Source organism: Orycteropus afer, unplaced genomic scaffold, assembly GCF_000298275.1.
Source record: "Orycteropus afer afer isolate SDZICR_OR568_19922 unplaced genomic scaffold, OryAfe1.0 scaffold00071, whole genome shotgun sequence".
NCBI lineage: Eukaryota > Metazoa > Chordata > Mammalia > Tubulidentata > Orycteropodidae > Orycteropus > Orycteropus afer.
Genome location: NW_006921658.1, coordinates 6,655,493 through 6,674,152, shown reverse-complemented (window position 1 = coordinate 6,674,152; position 18,660 = coordinate 6,655,493). Strand labels below are relative to the sequence as shown.

Below are 18,660 nucleotides of genomic sequence, written 5' to 3'. Positions count from 1 at the left end.
AGGTATCCTTTAGGAAAAGCTGACTTTTTTCATGCTTGATGATAACCTACATTTAGAAAGAATATAAAATCCATATAGATCAGAGTATGTAGGAGTAGTAGCCATGGCACCTCTGGAGTTTTTCTCAGGTAGTCTAACACCATGAATTCAACAAGTATTTATTGAGTGACTGGCACTTTTTCAAGGAGCTCTGGTGGTGTAGTCGGTAACACGTTTGACCAGAAGGTCAGCAGTTCAAACTCACCAGCTGTTCTGTGGGAGGAAGATGAGGCAATCTACTTCCATAAAGATTTACAGCCTTGGAATCCCAAAGGGCGGTCACTTTGAGTAGGAATCGACTGGATGACAGTGGGTTTGTTGTTTTGTTTTGTTCAGTTTGGTTTGGTTTGGTTTGGCACTTTCTCAGAAGTGAGGGATGCAGGAGACTTATTTCACTACATCTACGTATGAGCAATATACTGAAAATTAGATGTCACTTCCTAAGGAAGACTTCTAGGATTTCTGGAATAGATGTCCCTCTTATGGACTCTTCAATATTCTCACAATGTCATATTGTCATTGTTCATTATATTGCCCATCTCCCCCGGCCTCATTAAACTGTGCATTTCAACAAAGTAGACACCCAGACCATCTTCCCAATCATAACCCTAGTCCCTGACTGTGCCTCGCTCATAGTAAATCAAACCAAACCAAACCAAACCCATTGCTGTCAAGTTGATTCTGACTTGCAGTGATCCCGTTGGGTAGAGTAGAACTGCCCCATGGGGTTGCCAAGGCAATATTCTTTACAGAAGCAGATTGTCACGTCATTCTTCTGAAGAGCAGCTGGTGGGTTTGAACAGCCAACCTTTTGGTTAGCAGCTAAGTGCTTTAACCACTGTACCTCCAGAGTTCTTTTTCTAATACCTCATGCTAAATAAATATGTGCTAAGTGTGGCTAGAAGAATAAAATAACATCACTTAAGGCTGGAAGAACAATTTTATACAAATTTCCTAGAGAGTATACTAAAAACCGAACGAAACTCACTGCCATCTAATTGATTCTGACTCATAGCAACACCCATTGAATTTCTGAGGTGATAAATCCTTATAGAAGTAGATTTCCCCATATTCCTTCCTTGGAGTGGCTAGTGTGTTTGAACTACCAACCTCCTGTTTAGCAGTCAAATGCTTTTAGGCACTATGCCACCAGAGTTTCTTTTAGAGGGTGTACTGGAAACCAAAAAGTTTCCCAATGTCTTTCAAAGGGGGAATTATAGAATGAAAAACAATAATTTTAACTAGATTAAAATCCTGGCTCCATATAACATTGAGTAAGTTTCTTAATGTTTCTCTGTCTCAATTTCCTTACTAGTAAAAAGGAGATGCCCTAATAAGACTCACTTGAGGAATCAATGAAATAATGTATATAAAGTACCCAAAAGATTATCCGATCTTTAGAGGGTACATGATATCATTATAATTATAATGATGATTCCAAGAATTAGTGGGAGAACATAGTTTAGTAAGTGTTGACTTGTCCAAAAGGCCTCTACCAAGAACAAGGCATTTAGCAAAACTCTTCTGAATCTGTCATTTAGATTTCCTTTCTAGGTAATAAGGAGTTCTGATGGTGCAGTAGTTAAGACATTTGGTTGCTAACCAGAAAGTCAGCAATTCAAGGCCACCAGCTGCTCAGCTGGAAGAAGATGAGGCCATCTACTTCCATACAGGTTTATAGCTTTGGGAACCCTATGGGTTGCTATGAGTTGGAATCAACTCCATGACAGTGGGTTTTGTGAGTGAGAGACAATATGATTGTCTTTAGGAAATCTCAAAATTTAACCTCCTAGGTATGTCATAGGTAATTTTTTCCATTCTGTTATAACATGTCAATTTTATTCATTTAATAAACAGCTATTAAGTGTCTATGATGTATCAAGCACTCTCCTACATTCTATGAAATTAAGTGGCACTATAAGATGCTCAATAAATATCTTAAAATGTAATAGAACCATTTAGAATTATTTCTGGGTAACTCCGCTGTGAATGTGCCATGACCATTTTCAAAGCTTAGCACTCTGACTATTATAAATTACACAGAATTGTAATATTGCCATAGTTTAATTTCCATCACAATATAACACAAATGATTTTTTTTTCTCTAAGATGAAGTGAAAGACTCTTGTACAATCTCTCTGAGGAACTGTGTATAAAGCAAATAACTCATAAAATTGGAAAGTTTCCTTGAATTTGCTCAACTCTTTGGCCAGAGCCCTATAAAATTGTGAAGAGTTGTGGAAAGAAAAAAAGTGAAACAAACTCAGAAAGCAAACAAACAAAAAATTGGTAGACTAACATAGTAATATATCTGAAAAATACCTGAGATGTCACTTGCTCCAATTTCTGTCTGCAAAATATAAGGAAAACAGAAATGAAAGAGAATGAACTCCACCAGAGTTGAGTAGATGTGTGTATAAAGCAGTTCGAAAACTTTACCCATTGTTATTGAGTCAGAATTGATAGCATAGGACAGAATACAACTGTCTAGTAGAGTTTCCTAACCTGTAACACTTAACAGAAACAGATGACCAGGTCTTTGTCCCACAGGTTGGTTGGTGGGCTTGCACCACTGCCCTTTTGGTTAGCAGCTGAGCACTTACCCACTTCACCACCAGGCCTCCTTTCTGAAATTCCTTTTTCCTGGTGGGGAAAAAAAGGAGAAAGGTATAGATAAATAGGTAAATGCCTGTGGATTAGGATTAGAATTTATGTCACCTTCCATGCCAGAGATCCATGTTCTGTTGTTGGCCAATACTCCATGTGCAGCCATCACCTATTTATTCTGCCAGTTTGAATGTTGCTATCATGCTGAAAACATTTAAGTGGAGCCTTTAGTTGAAGATTTACTAGAAAGAATGACCTGGCCATCAACTTCCAAAAACCAGCCAGTGAAAACCCTATAGGCCACATTACTTTTATCTACAACTATTCATGGTGATGATGAAGGACCAGGCAGCATTTTGATCTATTATGCATCAGGTCACCAAGCATCTGGGGCTGACTTAAGAGCAATTAAGAACAACAAAAACAGCTCATATTTGGAATCCTTGGGTAGCACAAATAGTTAAGGCACTCAGCTGCTAAGCAAAAGGTTGGTGGTTCAAATCCACCCATAGACACTTTGGGAAAAAAGCCTGGTGTGATTGATCCAAAACACAAAACCAAACTCACTGCCGTTCAGTCAATTCTAACTCATAGTGATCCCTACTGGGTTTCACAGAAGTAGATTGCCTCATGTTCCTCCCACAAAGCAGCTGGTGGGTTTCAACCACTGGTCTTCCAGTTAGCAGCCAAATGCCTTACCTTCTCCACCACCAGAACTCCTTGGTGTAATTGATTTACTTCCCCAAAATCAGTTATTGAAAATCCTATGAAGCAGTTTTACTCTGACACATAGGGAGTTGCCCTGAGTCAGTTGACTCAACAAAATTGGTTTCCTCAGGGGTTCTAAAAGAAATGTAACTGCTAATTAAGAAGAACATAGAAGCTATTAATGCCACACACACAAAAAAAAGTGTATAAGAAAATGGCTTCTGTCAATGTCAATTGATAATCACACTGAATGTAAATAGATTAAATGCACTAGTCAAGAGACAGAGAATAGAAGAATGGATCTTTTTAAAAAAAAAAAAAAAAGATCCATCAATTTGTTGCCTACAAGAAACACATCTCAGACACAAAGATATAAATGGGTTAAAAACAAAGAATAGAAATACATATATATATATAGAGAGAGAGAGAGAGAGCAAACAGCAACCAGAAGAGAGCAAGAATTGCAATAATAATTTCTGACAAAATATACTTTAAGTCAAAATCCATTATAAGAGACAAAGGCATTATGTAATGATCAAAGTGTCAGTACAAGAAGACATAACAAGAATAAGTATATATGCACCCAATGACAGAGCTCCAAAATGCATAAAACAAGCTCTAAAAGAGTTGAAAAGAGAAATAGACAATTCTACAATAATAATAGGAGATTTTAACACACCACTTTCAGGGACAGAAGGAATAATTAGAAAGAAAAATCAACAAAGATACAGAAAATCTAAATAATGCAATCAACCAACTCAACCTCATAGGCATATATAGAACACATCACCCACCAGCAGCACAATACACAATCTTCTCCAATATACGTGGAACATTCTCCAGAATAGACATATTTTAGGCTGCAAAACTGCCCTCAATAAATTCAAAAACATCAAAATAATGCAAAGCATCTTCTCTGACCCCATAAGACTATAAATATAGAAATCAGTAACAGGAAGAACAAGGGGAAAAAATAAGTACATGGAAAATAAATAACACATTACCTAAAAATTATTGGGTCGTAGAAGAAATAAAAAACAAAACAAAAACCTTAGAATCAAATGAGAATAATTAACATAACATGTTAATGTTATAAATAACATAGTATGTTAACATAACCTCCTGAAACCTTTGGGACACAGTAAAAGCAATATCCAGAGGAAAATTTATAGTATTAAATTCACACCTCCAAAAAGCAGAAAGGTACAAAATCAATAACTCAACCCAACAACTTGCACAAATATAAACGGAAGAGCATAAATACCCTAGTTACCAGGAGAAAAAAAAAAAGAAATAATAAAGATCAGTGCAGAAAAACATGGAATAGAAAACAATAGAAAGAATTAACAAGACTAGAAGTTGTTTCTTTGAAAGACTCAATAAAATTGACAAGCTACTGGACAAAATGATAAAAGGGGAAAAAAGAGAAGATACAAATAACCAAAACAAGAAATAAAATGGGTGACATTACAACAAAACCAATTGAGATAGGGGGATCATAACAGAATATTATGAAAAATTGTATTCCAATAAATTAAATAGCATAGAAGAAATGGACAAATATCTAGAAACACACTATCTACATAAAGTAACAAAAATGGAGGCAGAAAAATCAGAACAGACCTGTAACAAAAGAAGAAGTAGAAGATGTTATTACAAAAAAAAAAAAAAAGGTCCAACCCAGATGGCTTTACTGGAAACTACCAAATATTCATAGAAGAGTTGACACCAATTCTACTCAAACTATTCCAGAATATAGTAAAAGAAGGAACAATTCCTAGTTCATTCTATTAAGCCAGCAACACCTTGATGCCAAAGCCAGACAAAGATATCACAAAAAAAAGAGAAAGAAAAGTACAGACTAATATCCTTATGAATATAAACACAACCATTCTCAACAAAATTCTAGCCAACTGTATTCAACAATATAACAAAAAAAAATCATGTCTGATCAAGTGGGATTCATACAGAGTATCCAAGCGTAGTTCAACATTAGAAAGCCAGTCAACATAATTCACCATATAAATAAAACAAGGGAAAAGAAGTACATGATCACCTTGATTGATGCAGGAAAGGCTTTTGAAAATCCAACTGATAAAAACTCAGCAAGATAGGAATAGAAAGGAAATTCTTCAGCATAATTAAAGGCATATATACAAAACCAACAGCCAACATTGTTCCCAATGGCGAAAGATTCCCCTTGAGAACTAGAATGAGATAAGGTTGCCCATTATTACCACTATTGTTGAATATTGTGCTAGAAGTCTTAGCCAGAGCAGTAAGGCAAGAAAGGGAAATAAAGGGCATCCAAATTGAAAAGAAAGATGTAAAACTATCCCTACTCACAGATGACATGATCATACATAGAAAATCCTGTTGTTGTTGTTATGTGCCATCAGGTCGGACCCTACTCATAGCTACCTCTCCTTGGGTTTCGGAGGCAGTATCACTATGAAAGTAGATTGCCCAACCTTCCTTCCGAGGAGTGGCTGGTGGGTTTGAACCACCAGCCTTCTGGTTATCAGTCAACTGCCTTAGACACACTACACCACCAGAGCTCCCTAGAAAATTCTAGAGACTCCATAATAGAGTGATTCAGCAAAGTGACAGAATAAATGATCAACACACAAAAATCACTTGGGCTCCTTTACACTAACAAGGAGACCTCCAAAAAGGAGATCAAGGAAATAATGCCATTTACAATAGTCCCCAAAAAGATAAAATACCTAAGAGTAAACCTAAACTGGATATAAAAGACTTATGCAAGGATAACTGTAAAACACCACTGCAAGAAATCAAAAAAAGATCTAAAATAGAAAAACAAATATTCATGAATAAGAAGACTAAGCCCAGTGAAACTGTCGATACTATCAAAGGTGATCTATAGATATAATGCAATCCTGATATAAATCCCAGCAATGTTCTTTAATGAAATGGAAGAAGTAATCTTCAAATTTCTATGAAAAGGGAAAAGGCTTAGAATAGCTAAAGTAATATTGAAGAAGAAAGTAGGAAGCCTCACACTTCTCAATTTCAAACTAACTAACTAACTATGCAGCGACAGTGATCAAAACAGCCTGGTGTCGGTTCAGTGACAGACACATAGACCAATGGAATGAAATTGAGAAACCAGAAGTAAATCTACCCATCTGTGGGCATCTGATCTTTAACAAAGGGTCAGAGTTCATTTGCAGAAAAATTAAACAGGATCCATACTTCACACCATACATACACACTAACTTAAAATGACTCAAAGACCTAAATGTTAAAGCTAAAACTATAAAGTTCCTAGAGGATAACATAAGGATGGAACTAGAAGACCTAATTTTAGCCATAAATAGTCTATCAAACACAACTGAAAAATGCATGAACAACAGAATGTAGATTAGATAGCCAGAATCTCCTAAAAATTAACTACTTATGTGCTTCAGAAGACTTTAACAAAAGGGTAAAAAGAGAACCCACAGACTGGGAAAATATCTTTGGGGACAACATATCTGAGAAGGCTCTAATCTCTAAAATATATAGAAAACTTCAATAACTCAACAATATAAAAAGGCAAACAACCCAATAATAATTTTTTTTAAAAAAATGAATGGGCAAAAGACATCCACAGACACTTCACCAAAGAGGATATTCAGGCCAGCAACAAAAATGTGAAAAGATATTCAGGATCATTAGCCTTTAGAGAGATTCAGATCAAAACTACAATGAGATATCATCTCCCCACTGCCAAAAACAACAATGATCAGAAACAATAAATGCTAGTGAGGTTGTGGGGAAATTGGAACACTTATACACTATTGGTAGGATTATAAAATGGTACAAACACTATGGAAAATAGTATGGCACTTCCTCAAAAAGCTAGAAAGAGAAATATCTTCTGATCTAGCAATCCCATTACTAGGTACATATCCATAAGATATAAGAGCAGTGACACAAATAGACATAGGAACACCTATGTTTATTGCAGTATAATTCACAAAAGCAAAAAGATGGAAACAACCTAAGTGCCAATCAATAGATCAATGGATTAAAAAAATTGTGATGCATACATACAATGCAATACTATGAAACAATAAAGAATAATGAGGAGTCTATGAAGCATCTTAGAACATGGATGAATCTGGAGGACATTATACCAAGTGAAATAAGTCAATCGCAAAACAACAAATATTGTGAAGTCTCACTATTATAAAAAGTCAAGGATAGGTATAAACACTAGAAGCAAAATTCTTTGATGCTTACCAGGAATGGGAAGGGGCAGAATCATTTTCTAGATAGTAAACACTTGTTATTTTTGGTGATGGGAAAGGCAATAACAAATGTTGGTGAAATCTGAACAACTTGACCAATGAATAAATGAAGAAACTAAAAACTGATAATGAAGAAACTAAGAAATACACAAGAAAAGGAAACAATTTTGGTAAATAATATAAGATATATAATTTTACATGCAAGCCTCAAGTTGCAATATTGAAGGATTCTATGGGCAAAATATTGAATGATACAGAGAGCATCAAAAGAAGATGAACAGAATACACAGTCACTGTACCAAAAAGAATTGGTTGACATTCAGCCATTTTAAGAGGTACCATATGCTCAAGAACCAATATTATTGAAGAAAGCGATCCAAGCTGTACTGAAGGCACTGGTAAAAAAACAAGGAATTGACAGAATACCCATTGAGATATTTCAACAAATGGTTGCAGTGTTGGAGGTGCTCACTTGTTTATGCCAAGATTTTTGGAAGACAGCTACCTGGCCAACAGACTGAAAGAAATCCTTATTTGTGCCCATTCCAAAGAAAGATGATCCAAGAGAATACAGAAATTATAGAACAATATCATTTATATCAATTGCAAGTAAAATTTTATTGAAGATAATGGATTACACTTCAACATAAAGAAAATGAAAATCCTCACAATCAGACCAATAAACAACACCACAGTAAACAGAGAAAAGATTGAAATTGTCAGGGACATCAACTTACTTGGATCCATGATCAACACCCATGAAAAAAGCAGACAAGAAATTGACATTGCACTGGGAAAATCTGCTGCAAAAAAAAAAAAAAACCTCTTTAACATGTTAAAGAGCAAAGATGCCACTTTGAAGATTAAGATGCACCTGACCCAAGTAGTGGTATTTTCAGTAGCCTTACATACATGTGAAAGCTGGACAATGAATAAGGAAGACTGCAGAAGAATTGATGCATTTGAATTGCAGTGTTGGCGAAGAATGTTGAAAATACCATGGACTACCAAAAAAGAATGAGCAAATCTGTTGGAAGAAGTACAGCAGAAATTCTCTTTAGAAGTGAGAATAGCCAGACTTCATTTCATGTACCATGGTCATGTTGTCCTAATTAATAGACCAGGCTCTGGAGAAGGATATCTTGCTTGGTAATGTAGAGGGTCAGAGAAAAGGGGAAGACCCTCAATGAGATGGATGGACACAGTGGCTGCAACAATGGGCTCAAATACAGCAAAGATTATGAAGATGGCACAGGACCAGGCAGTGTCTTGCTCTGTTGTACTTAGGTTCTCTATTTGTCAGAGCTGACTCAACAACACCTAACAACAACAAAAACATACAATTTTGCAATAATAGTAATAGTAATATGGTTACATAAACAACCAAAAGATATGTATGTGGTTACAAAAGTAGTTATGTGTGCATATATGTGAGTACATGCACGTGTATATATAGGTGTGTCTGTAGGCATACATATGTATATATGTTTGTGCTGCATATATATTTATATATATAACAAAGTGCATAGGAAGCACAGTTATGGAGACTCTCTAGGCTTGTCCAAACAACTGCAACATTGGTTCACTGGATTAAAAGGCTTAGGACCATAGTTTTGTGGGACAACTCAGTCAATTGGCATAACATAGTTCATAAAGATAATATTCTATATCCTGATTTAGTGAGTAATGCCTAGGATCCTAAAAGCTTGTGAGGAGCAATCTAAGATACAACAATTGGTCTCTACTCCTCTGGAGCAAAAAAGAATGAAAGGAACCAAAAACTCAAAAAATAAACTAGTCCATAGGCCTCTTTTTATCTAAGCCTAGAAGAACTAGATGTGTCCAGCTACCACTACTGACCATTCTGGCCAGGGACACAACAGGACTCTGATAAAATGGGAGAAAAATGGAAAACAAAATTCAAATTCCTAAAAAAGGACTGATAGAGACTAGAGGAAGTCCTGAAGCTATTTCCCTAAGATACCCTTTGAACTTGGAACTGAAGCTATTCCTGGAAGTCGCCTTTCAGGTAAATAATAGATTGGCTTATAAAATAACCTGTAAGTAATGTGCTTTCTTAAGTAATCAACTATGTGAGACCAAATGGTCAACATTTACCCAAAAGCAAAGATGAGAAAGCAAGGAGAGGAAGGATAACCAGATTAATGGAAATGTAACAAACAGAATGGAAATGATAAGAATACTGACACATTGTGAAAATTGTAACTGATGTCACAGAAACTTTTGTATAAAAATTGTTAAATGGGAACATAATTTTCTGTGTAAATTTTCATCTAAAATTAAATAAAATAATAAAAAAGAAAGAAATATAACTGTTGTATTTAATAAGCAGAACTAAACAAGTGTATCTGAAAATAAGTATGTTCTTCATTCTTCTTGAATCTTCAAACCCAATCTGAAGGGCTCATGCTTCTACTTCCCCTGAATACAGTAGCCAGCTAGGTACATGACCCTTGGTCAAAGTAAGGAATAAGAACCCATTCACTTCTAGCCCCCACAACAGTCTCAGTTCCATGATATTACTAATCTAATAAACCATCAAAGCTTTTGACTTCATTTAAAGCCCCCTGCTCCCAACTTAAGACCAGCTTCAGGCTGGCCTCTTACAGTAGGAATGGGGTGCTTCCTTTCTTCTCACTTTGCCTGCTTTGAATTCCTGCTTTCTCTCTACTTCCCACACTGCCTTGGGTTCTTCCAGGGGTAAGGAAGGCAAGGAGAGCTAGGAGGAAGAGTAGGTGAGCCTAAGGAAGATCCTGATGTATGTGCTGTGTCCTTTTGGTCCTCCCTGAATTTTATAGGTGTTTAAGATGACTCTGTCTTGTGGGGTGTCTTCATAGGATTTTTGCCACCCCTCCCATTCTCTTACCTCCTACAGTTCCTTTGAGGTGAGTAAATGCATCTCCTCCATTTGGTTGCCTCTCCTGATTCTTCTTATCCTCTGGGCATCCAACCTTGTCCTGCTAAGGCCTCAACCCTCCAGCAACCCTCTTGGTCAGTATCTGTGACAACTTCTGACCTATCTGGTTCATATGAAGCATTCATGTATTCCTCCCAAAAATTCTGAGAGGACAGCCCACCCCCACGGACTCCCATCTCTTCACTCTCAGGTCAGCACACTAGCCAACCACTTTCTCTCTGGTCCTTTAGATATTTAGGGGTTTAAGACACCAGTCCACTATGTTCCAAAGCTCTAGTATACACCAGTAAAACTCTTCTAGTGGTCCCATGAAAGCCCCTTTCCCTAGACTTGATGTAAGAGAAAAGTGCCTTGCACCACACCCAATGGAGGGTAGAGTTCTTACTGACAGCACTCTCCAAATTCTTATTCTAAAAGTTCTCATTCTCCTCATCAGCTCTCCAGCCTCTTTTGTAAGTTATTGCTGAGTTAACAGCTAAATCAAAAAACGAACCAAACTCACTGCCGTGAAGTCAGATCTAACCCATAGCGACCCCTTCTTGGGTTTCTGAGGCAGTATCTCTACAGAAATAGATTGCCCCGTCTTCCTTCTGAGGAGTAACTGGTGCATTTGAACTGCCAGCCTTCTGGTTAACAGTCAAATACCTTAGGCATTACGCCACAGAGCTCCTTAACAGAGTTAACAATTAGGGATCTCAAAAACCTATTCTTGATTACGTAAATCCTGCTTTTGTGATCCTACAACTTAGAGAGTAGGACAATGGTCCTGGTCTTGAGGCCTTGCCAAAACTGAGTCAGAAAGAATCCTTTTTTTGTCTACCAGGTACAGTAGTTTTGTTGTTGTTGTTTAGTAGCTTCCACTATTCTCTGTAGTCCACTATGAACTAGAACTTGGGAATGGGTGGGAAATAACATAAGTAAAAGCAGACAATGCAGGCTGGCAAGCCCATAGGTGAGGGTGAGGATAATAGATGAGGAGTGGATGGCACAAAGGACATCTAAAAAACCACCTAAGCTAATGATTCAAATAGGATTTCAGCCACCTTTCTAGGATCGGTGGCTCCAAGGATATGTAAGATAAGGGCCAAGTTAACAAATAAGGACACCCCCCCCCCAGGTGAAACCTGGCCACTCTTTTTCTCCATCCAGTTTGCTAGAAACTTCCTTTAAGGTGTAGCCCTCACCATCGTCTCTATATTATGGCTTATAGCAAAATTCTATGACTTAAGTCCCCTGGGCTGGGCTATTACTATATAAATGAAAGATTTTCCAACGAAGAAAACTCTTAGCCAAGTCTGGCTTTCAAAACACTTGGTTATCTATTGACTTAATAAATCTAATAGGGTAACAATGCTGTCTCAGGTTGGGTTCCCAGAAAAAGAGGCTGAAACAGAGATTCTTGTACAAATTATATATTGAGAGCATACAATCATGAGCTAGGGAGTGAGGTAAGCAGGATAAGGCAGGGGAAAAAGCTGCGTAAAGTTGAGATCTCAGCTGGAGCTTAATTTTGCTAAGTACCACAGAGATGGCCCAAATTGAGAGAAACAGGCTGACTTTTTACGTCTCTGAATCAGTCAGTCATTGGGGAGGAGCGGGAGTTGTATAATCTCTAAAGCAAGATGGATATGTTGGCCAAAGACTATTCCCTGGAGAAGGGTACAACTGTGAGCCAACATGTCACTGTAATTTGGGAAGAGCAGTATAGATATTTTTGTTCTAAAAAGCAATCTTTCTCACCAGCAATATCAGCATTGCCTATGTTCTTGTTAAAAATGCAAATTTTTAGGGCCTACTCCAGACCTGGGAGCTCTGGTAGCATAGTGCCTAAGGCACTTGACTGCTAACCAGAAGGCTGGTGGTTCAAACCCACCAGCCACTCCTCGGAAGGAAGGGTAGGCCATCTACTTCCTTAGTGATACTGCCTCGGAAACCCAAGGAAGGGTTTGTATGAGTCAGATCTGACTTGACAGCAGTGGGTTTGATTTGGGTTTTTTGGTTTTGACCCTTGTAATTAACCAAGGCCCATTCTTCCTGATCTTGTCACCCTATAGAACTGTGCAGCTTGGCTTCTAGACAAAGAATCTGGTCACTTCCTAAATTTTCATTAGCCTCTTCACTAGTTTGACCCTAAAAGCAACAGCTACTCTTCATAACTTTCCTAAAAAATATATTGACTGGACATAGTTGTGGCTCTGTTCACCTAGGAATATAAAAAATCATTAAAGCTAGAATTCTCAATTAAGTTTCAATGTCAACAAAAATTCTGCCATTTTTTACTTAAACATTTTTACATAAAATGCCGCATTCTCAATGTTATTTTTACTTTTACTGAGGGAACCTGAATGCTCCAAACTCTAAATCAGACCAGGAATTGAGAAAATTGGGAGATATTAGTTCTCTGAACTGGAAACAAACTCTGAATTATACCTTATTAGTGCAAATTATATGATGTCAACAATGTTGTTCCTATTTATCTTTCCAATACTACTTCATCCTCTAATCAAACTCATAGCCTGTAACTATAACAGAGAAATCAAGATAAAGTACTTTGTTCTTCATTCACAAAATTACCTTAAACATAATGGCACACAATGCATCAGTATTACTCAAGCAAAAATTTTTAAATTATTCTTTAATTTTAAATTTCAAAATATAATTTGAAAAGACAGGATTCTCTACTGAGATTTTTTTTCCAAAAACTAGACTGAAATTTGAAGCATAACAGCTTCCTGAAAGCATGATTTCAAAAAGTTCTAGAATCATTTTTCAGAGGGAAGAAATTGGTTCCTTTCAACTTTAAAATGTCGATAGTATCTTGAAAATTTCTAGAGAAAAAAATACCATTTTTATTTATGAAGATTGTTGTGAAATGTACAAGAGATATTTTAGTAGAAAACATAAGCTCAATTTTAATGTGTTAAGCATTCATTGTTTATTAAGCACTGTTGTTAATGTTTCCTCTTAATATGCAAATGCAAATAATGCTAACAAGATACATTTATAGTGCTATTTTTCTATATTGTAACCAGCTTATGAATCCAAAATCTAGAAGCTTCTTTTCATCAGCATGAACTGTATTGCTAAATGGCTTTTATTTTGTCTGACATTTTGCTACTGTGACATTTTTCACATGTGTGCCTTACTGTGCTGCCTTCCACTCAACTGCTGAGTATATGAAAGCACTTTGGGCCTTAACACTAAATGTATTTTCTTAATTATTAAACAAGAATTCTCCTTAGCATTCAATGTTATGATTCCCATATTAGTACTTCCAGTCCAACAGAAACTAAAGTTTTTTTTTTTTTTTTTTTAATTAACAGTTTTATGTGTATGTTTTCCCTTTCACAGAGCTCAACTTCTTGATTATAAGGTGGTTCTGAACTTGACCAAGTATCTTAAAGTGGAAGAGGATTTTTTACCATGGCAGAGAGTCATTTCAGCTATAACCTACATCATTAGTATGTTTGAAGATGATAAAGAGCTATACCCTATGATTGAGGTGATACTAATGATATATCTTATGAAAGTAAATGTTTGACCCTTAGTAGAATAGAAAGCTTTCTGGGAGAAGGAACTCCTGCAGGAACACAAAACACAAAATCAACTATCTACCTAAGATAGTTAGTGCCTAAGACATTTGACTGCTAACAGAAGGCTGGCGGTTCAAACCCACCAGCCACTCTCCTCAGAAGGAAGGCTGGGCAATCTACTTCTGTAGTGATACCTCCTCAGAAATCCAAGGAGTGGTCACTATGAGTCAGATCTGGCTCAACAGCAGTGTATACCAAAGAAAAGAGCACTGATTCAACTAATCAAAGCAAGAGATGTTACATTTTCTTTTGCAGTTAATTTATCAGTATACCCACACCTCACTTATCGATGTGGTTCAGTTCCAATGTCCATTTTTTATGCAAAAAATTGATTTTATCCATTTTGGAGGATGACTACATCATTATATAACTGCCAAAGTACATCATTTCATAACTGCCAGGCCACTGAGAATCATGGCCCAGCCAAGATGACACATAACTTTAACCATCACAGCCAGCAATACTCTCACCTCACACCTTGACTTTCATTACTGCCAGCCATTAATGCACAGAATAGTTGAACAGTACATATTTTACAATTGTTGTAAATGCAAAATGTCAATAATGAAATAGTCGGTAAGTGAGGAGTAGGTGTACTTGTGGTTTAGTGTACCACTTAAAGATATATTAGTGTCAGAGGGAACAAAATCGTATTTTATTTAAATACAACAACAACAAAGTAAAATAAAAGCCCCACCTTACCTTGACAGAAGAGTAACATTCTTCACTGATGCTAATCCATAGAGCAGTTTTTCTGCACTTTGGCAGAACACTTGTAATTTTAAACAAACTCTGGATTTAGGTCTCTTGGTCATTTATTTACTGAATGAAAGAACTTGGGAAGATGATTTAATATTACTAACTCTTAATTCTCTTTATAAAATAGAAATGTCAGCACTTACCTACCTGAAGTAATGAGATAGTGAAGATCAAATCATATAAAAGTCCTTTGCAAATCCTTAGTCAACATACACTTGTTAGTTATTATTATTATTATTTTATCAATACTTGAACCATCTTCTTAGTGCAGAAAGTATGTCATGTTATTCTATCTATTGCATATATTAACTAAGAAATAGAGTTTAAGAGACTTACCCAAAGTTTCATAAAACATTAGAGAAAGGCCCTGGGCAGTTCATAACTTCAGATTATAGCAACATTTCAATGTAATGAAACTGAGTACATCCCTTTCCTGAAGACAGGCCCAAAGTTCTATGAACTAATGAAAAAAAGTAAATAACCAGGGGCTATAGATTATAATAAATGGGAGATTGTTGGCAAATATTAAGATATTTAATCTTAATTAATTAAAATTTATCATTTTACATGATTTTTTTTTTCAGGACTACTTCCAAAATCAAGTGAAGACCATTGCAGATTCTCTGGGATGGAATGATACTGGAGACCACATCAAAAAGTTATTTCTTACCTTTTTAAAACTAACCTCCTTTTAAAATTTGTTTGTGTGTAAAATGTTTGAGAAATGTTCAAGGTGCAAACGTTGTGCTTGTTTGTTTTCTAAGATTACTCCGTGCCTCTGTGTTAGGCCTCGCATGCAAGATGGGAGACAGAGAAGCTTTGGGCAATGCTTCCCACTTGTTTGAGGAGTGGCTAAGTGGAAATGGAAGGTGACTATTCACCATGTTTGCTTTTATAGAGCACCTTAAACTGGAGAAATGAATAATTGGAATCTCTGAACCACTGTTTCTCCTTGTAGTCTTCCTGTGAATCTTAGGCTTCTGGTATATCGATATGGGATGCAGAACTCTGGCAATGAGACTTCATGGAACTACACTCTTGAGCAATACCAGAAAACATCATTAGCTCAAGAAAAAGAAAAACTGCTCTATGGATTAGCTTCAGTGAAGAATGTTACCCTTCTGTCAAGGTAAGGTGGGGCTTTTATTTTACTTTGTTGTTGTTGTAGGCCATAGAGTTAATTCCAACTCCTAGTTAACTAGACCCCACTGATTTTACATTGATCATATTTTACCTTCTGGAGTCTTCCATGCAGAGATGTAAGCTGCAGCCTCAGTCGTTTGCCTCAGTTCACTATTGTGCAGTGTGACATTTTTGTCTTCCCAGCAGTTCTCTTAGCATCCCTACATCTTATTGCTAGGCTAACAAAAGTTCTAGGTCCCTCTACATAGTACCCACAGGTCAAAGGAATAGGAACATCACTTCAAATTTATTAATCTATTCTCCTCTCTCTGCCTAGGATGTATTATAACTTTCATATCATGCTGGATATAGCACAAAAGTAGATATTGAACACTAAGTCTTTTCTCTAGGGATTATAAGGAGTACTATTTCCCTCAAAGCTAGAGTTTTGTTCAGTCTTACTTAGGGTAAAGTCTTCAAGCCTGGCTCTTGCTATATTAATAAAAGTAAAATAAATTTACAAATATATTTTCTATTTGACAAGGCTACCTCTGAAAACTCTCATCTCACAGCTCAAGCTGAACAGTGATCTTTTTGTTCTAGTATTATGTTGTATCCTCCTAAAGGCAGGGCAGAAGAAAGGCAATAGGTAGGAAACTGTGGAGCAACAAGGCTTGGAAAATATGAAGATATATATGATCTCTCTGCAATAGACATCAGTTTTTGAGGTGCCTTTCTCATAACAAAGCAAATAGGTGCTGATCTTATGTGGGAACAGATAAGAATAATAATATGCAGTTGTAAGATCTTGAGCTAAAAATGCAGCTGTAGGTACAGCCATGGCATAAATTTAATAAAATCTATCCATTTGGTCCTCTAATTTATCCTGAATTTATTTGTGTTGTGCTATAATTATAGCTAACCAATATAACCCTACAGATTACATTTGAAGGTTGCTCTTACAATGTAGGGAAAACCAAACTAGACTTAATTGTTATCCTATAAAAATAAGAGTATAAATACTTTTCCTTAATTTATTGGCTCCTTTTTTTAAAAAATTTCAGTGGAATAGTAGGTAAGTAGGCAAAGTCCTTCTATTCAATAAGTGCTATTGTTTTTTTTTAAAGTTAATTATTAAAATTCTGTTTTTTATTTATAATGCTTATGACATAATTTGTTTTTTTGAGGTTTATATAATTAAATTTAGTCTTCAAAGTCATATTATTCTTTAACAGCAGTTAAATGTATTAGAAGGTTTTTAATTGTCTTTCATCATTTGTTATATTTAATTAACTTTGTCAGCTGGTGCCTCAAGAGCTGAAGTATTGGAACAAAAGTGATTTTCTATTGGAATTTAGCTAAGGGTGAATATTAAAATCTCATTTTGAATTGTTTTTCTGTTTGACTTCACTTAGGTATTTGGAATTGCTCAAGAACTCAACCCTTATTAAAAGTCAGGATGTGTTTACAGTCATCCGATATATCTCATATAACAGCTATGGGAAGACCATGGCCTGGAATTGGATACAGCTCAACTGGGAATATCTAGTCAACAGGTGAGATGATCAGATAATGATTTGTTGTTCTCTTTGTTTGATACCATGTGCACATTTTCTTCTTTTCATCTTTGGTGCAATTTCTCTGATACCAATACAATATCTGAAATGTCATATTATCAGAGATAAAGGATCATAATAGTTTCCTTCTGGGGAAACAATGTTTTGGTTAATTTTAAGCACAATACCTTTTCTAAAATTTAATGTTTCCAGTGATCAAGTTTATTATTTCTAATGACCAAATAGAATTCTGAGATATGGAGATATCACTAAACTGGATTATTTTTCATTTAGTTAAAACAAGTAAATATAATCCTGCCTATTGACTCAATGGCACACAACAACAACAACATTGTGCTGGCACCTAACACAATATCAGGCACATATTTTGCTTTTGTTGTTAGGTGCTGTTAAGTCAGTTCCTATTCATAATGACCCTATGTACAACAGAACAAAACACTGCCTGGTCCTACACCACCCTTACAACTATTGCCATGCTTGAGCCTAACATTGCAGCCACTGTGTCAGTCCATCTTGTTGAGGGTCTTCCCTTTTTTTTGCTGATTCTCTACTTTACCAAGCATGATATCCTTCTCCAGAGATTGGTCCCTTCTGACAACATGACTAAGTACCAGAGATGAAGTCTGCCCATTCTTACTTCTAAGGCATATATTTAGTTCTCAGTTAATGTTTGATGACAACTAAATAAGAATTCCTTGACCTAGGTTCAGATTAGAGCCCTGTATCTTACTGAGTTCTTGTGAATAGGAACTTATCTTCCTTGACCAAATCATTAAACTTGAGAGACAGAACTTAGAATTTTCCCAGGCAACAGCAGTTTTTAAATGGGAAATAGCAAGAACAAGAGCAAAACCAAAGAGATGTTTTTCCAAAAATCCTTATTTATTCAACCTCATGGAGAAGAAATACTGCAATCTTGATCCAAGTCCTCAGTTTGCATTAAAAATGTATGTCTTTCATAGAGAGGTACATGGGAGGTACAGACAACAAATATGAACCCTTTTGCATATACAGTACTGAGTTCTCAGTGAAGGTAAACATGGATATATGGATGGATAGAT

At 36.1% G+C, this 18,660-nt stretch overlaps 1 protein-coding gene across 1 annotated transcript in view; it reads left to right on the top strand.

Annotated features, from left to right (window-relative positions):
- The window catches only part of LOC103196938 (glutamyl aminopeptidase), a 115,906-nt gene that overhangs the window by 83,817 nt on the left and 13,429 nt on the right, over nucleotides 1-18,660 (top strand). Inside the window, exons 14-18 of the mRNA XM_007940781.1 lie at nucleotides 13,900-14,050; nucleotides 15,485-15,558; nucleotides 15,665-15,769; nucleotides 15,859-16,029; nucleotides 17,438-17,578. Of these exons, the coding sequence (XP_007938972.1) occupies nucleotides 13,900-14,050; nucleotides 15,485-15,558; nucleotides 15,665-15,769; nucleotides 15,859-16,029; nucleotides 17,438-17,578 (642 nt within the window). The remainder of the gene's footprint in view (nucleotides 1-13,899; nucleotides 14,051-15,484; nucleotides 15,559-15,664; nucleotides 15,770-15,858; nucleotides 16,030-17,437; nucleotides 17,579-18,660) is intronic.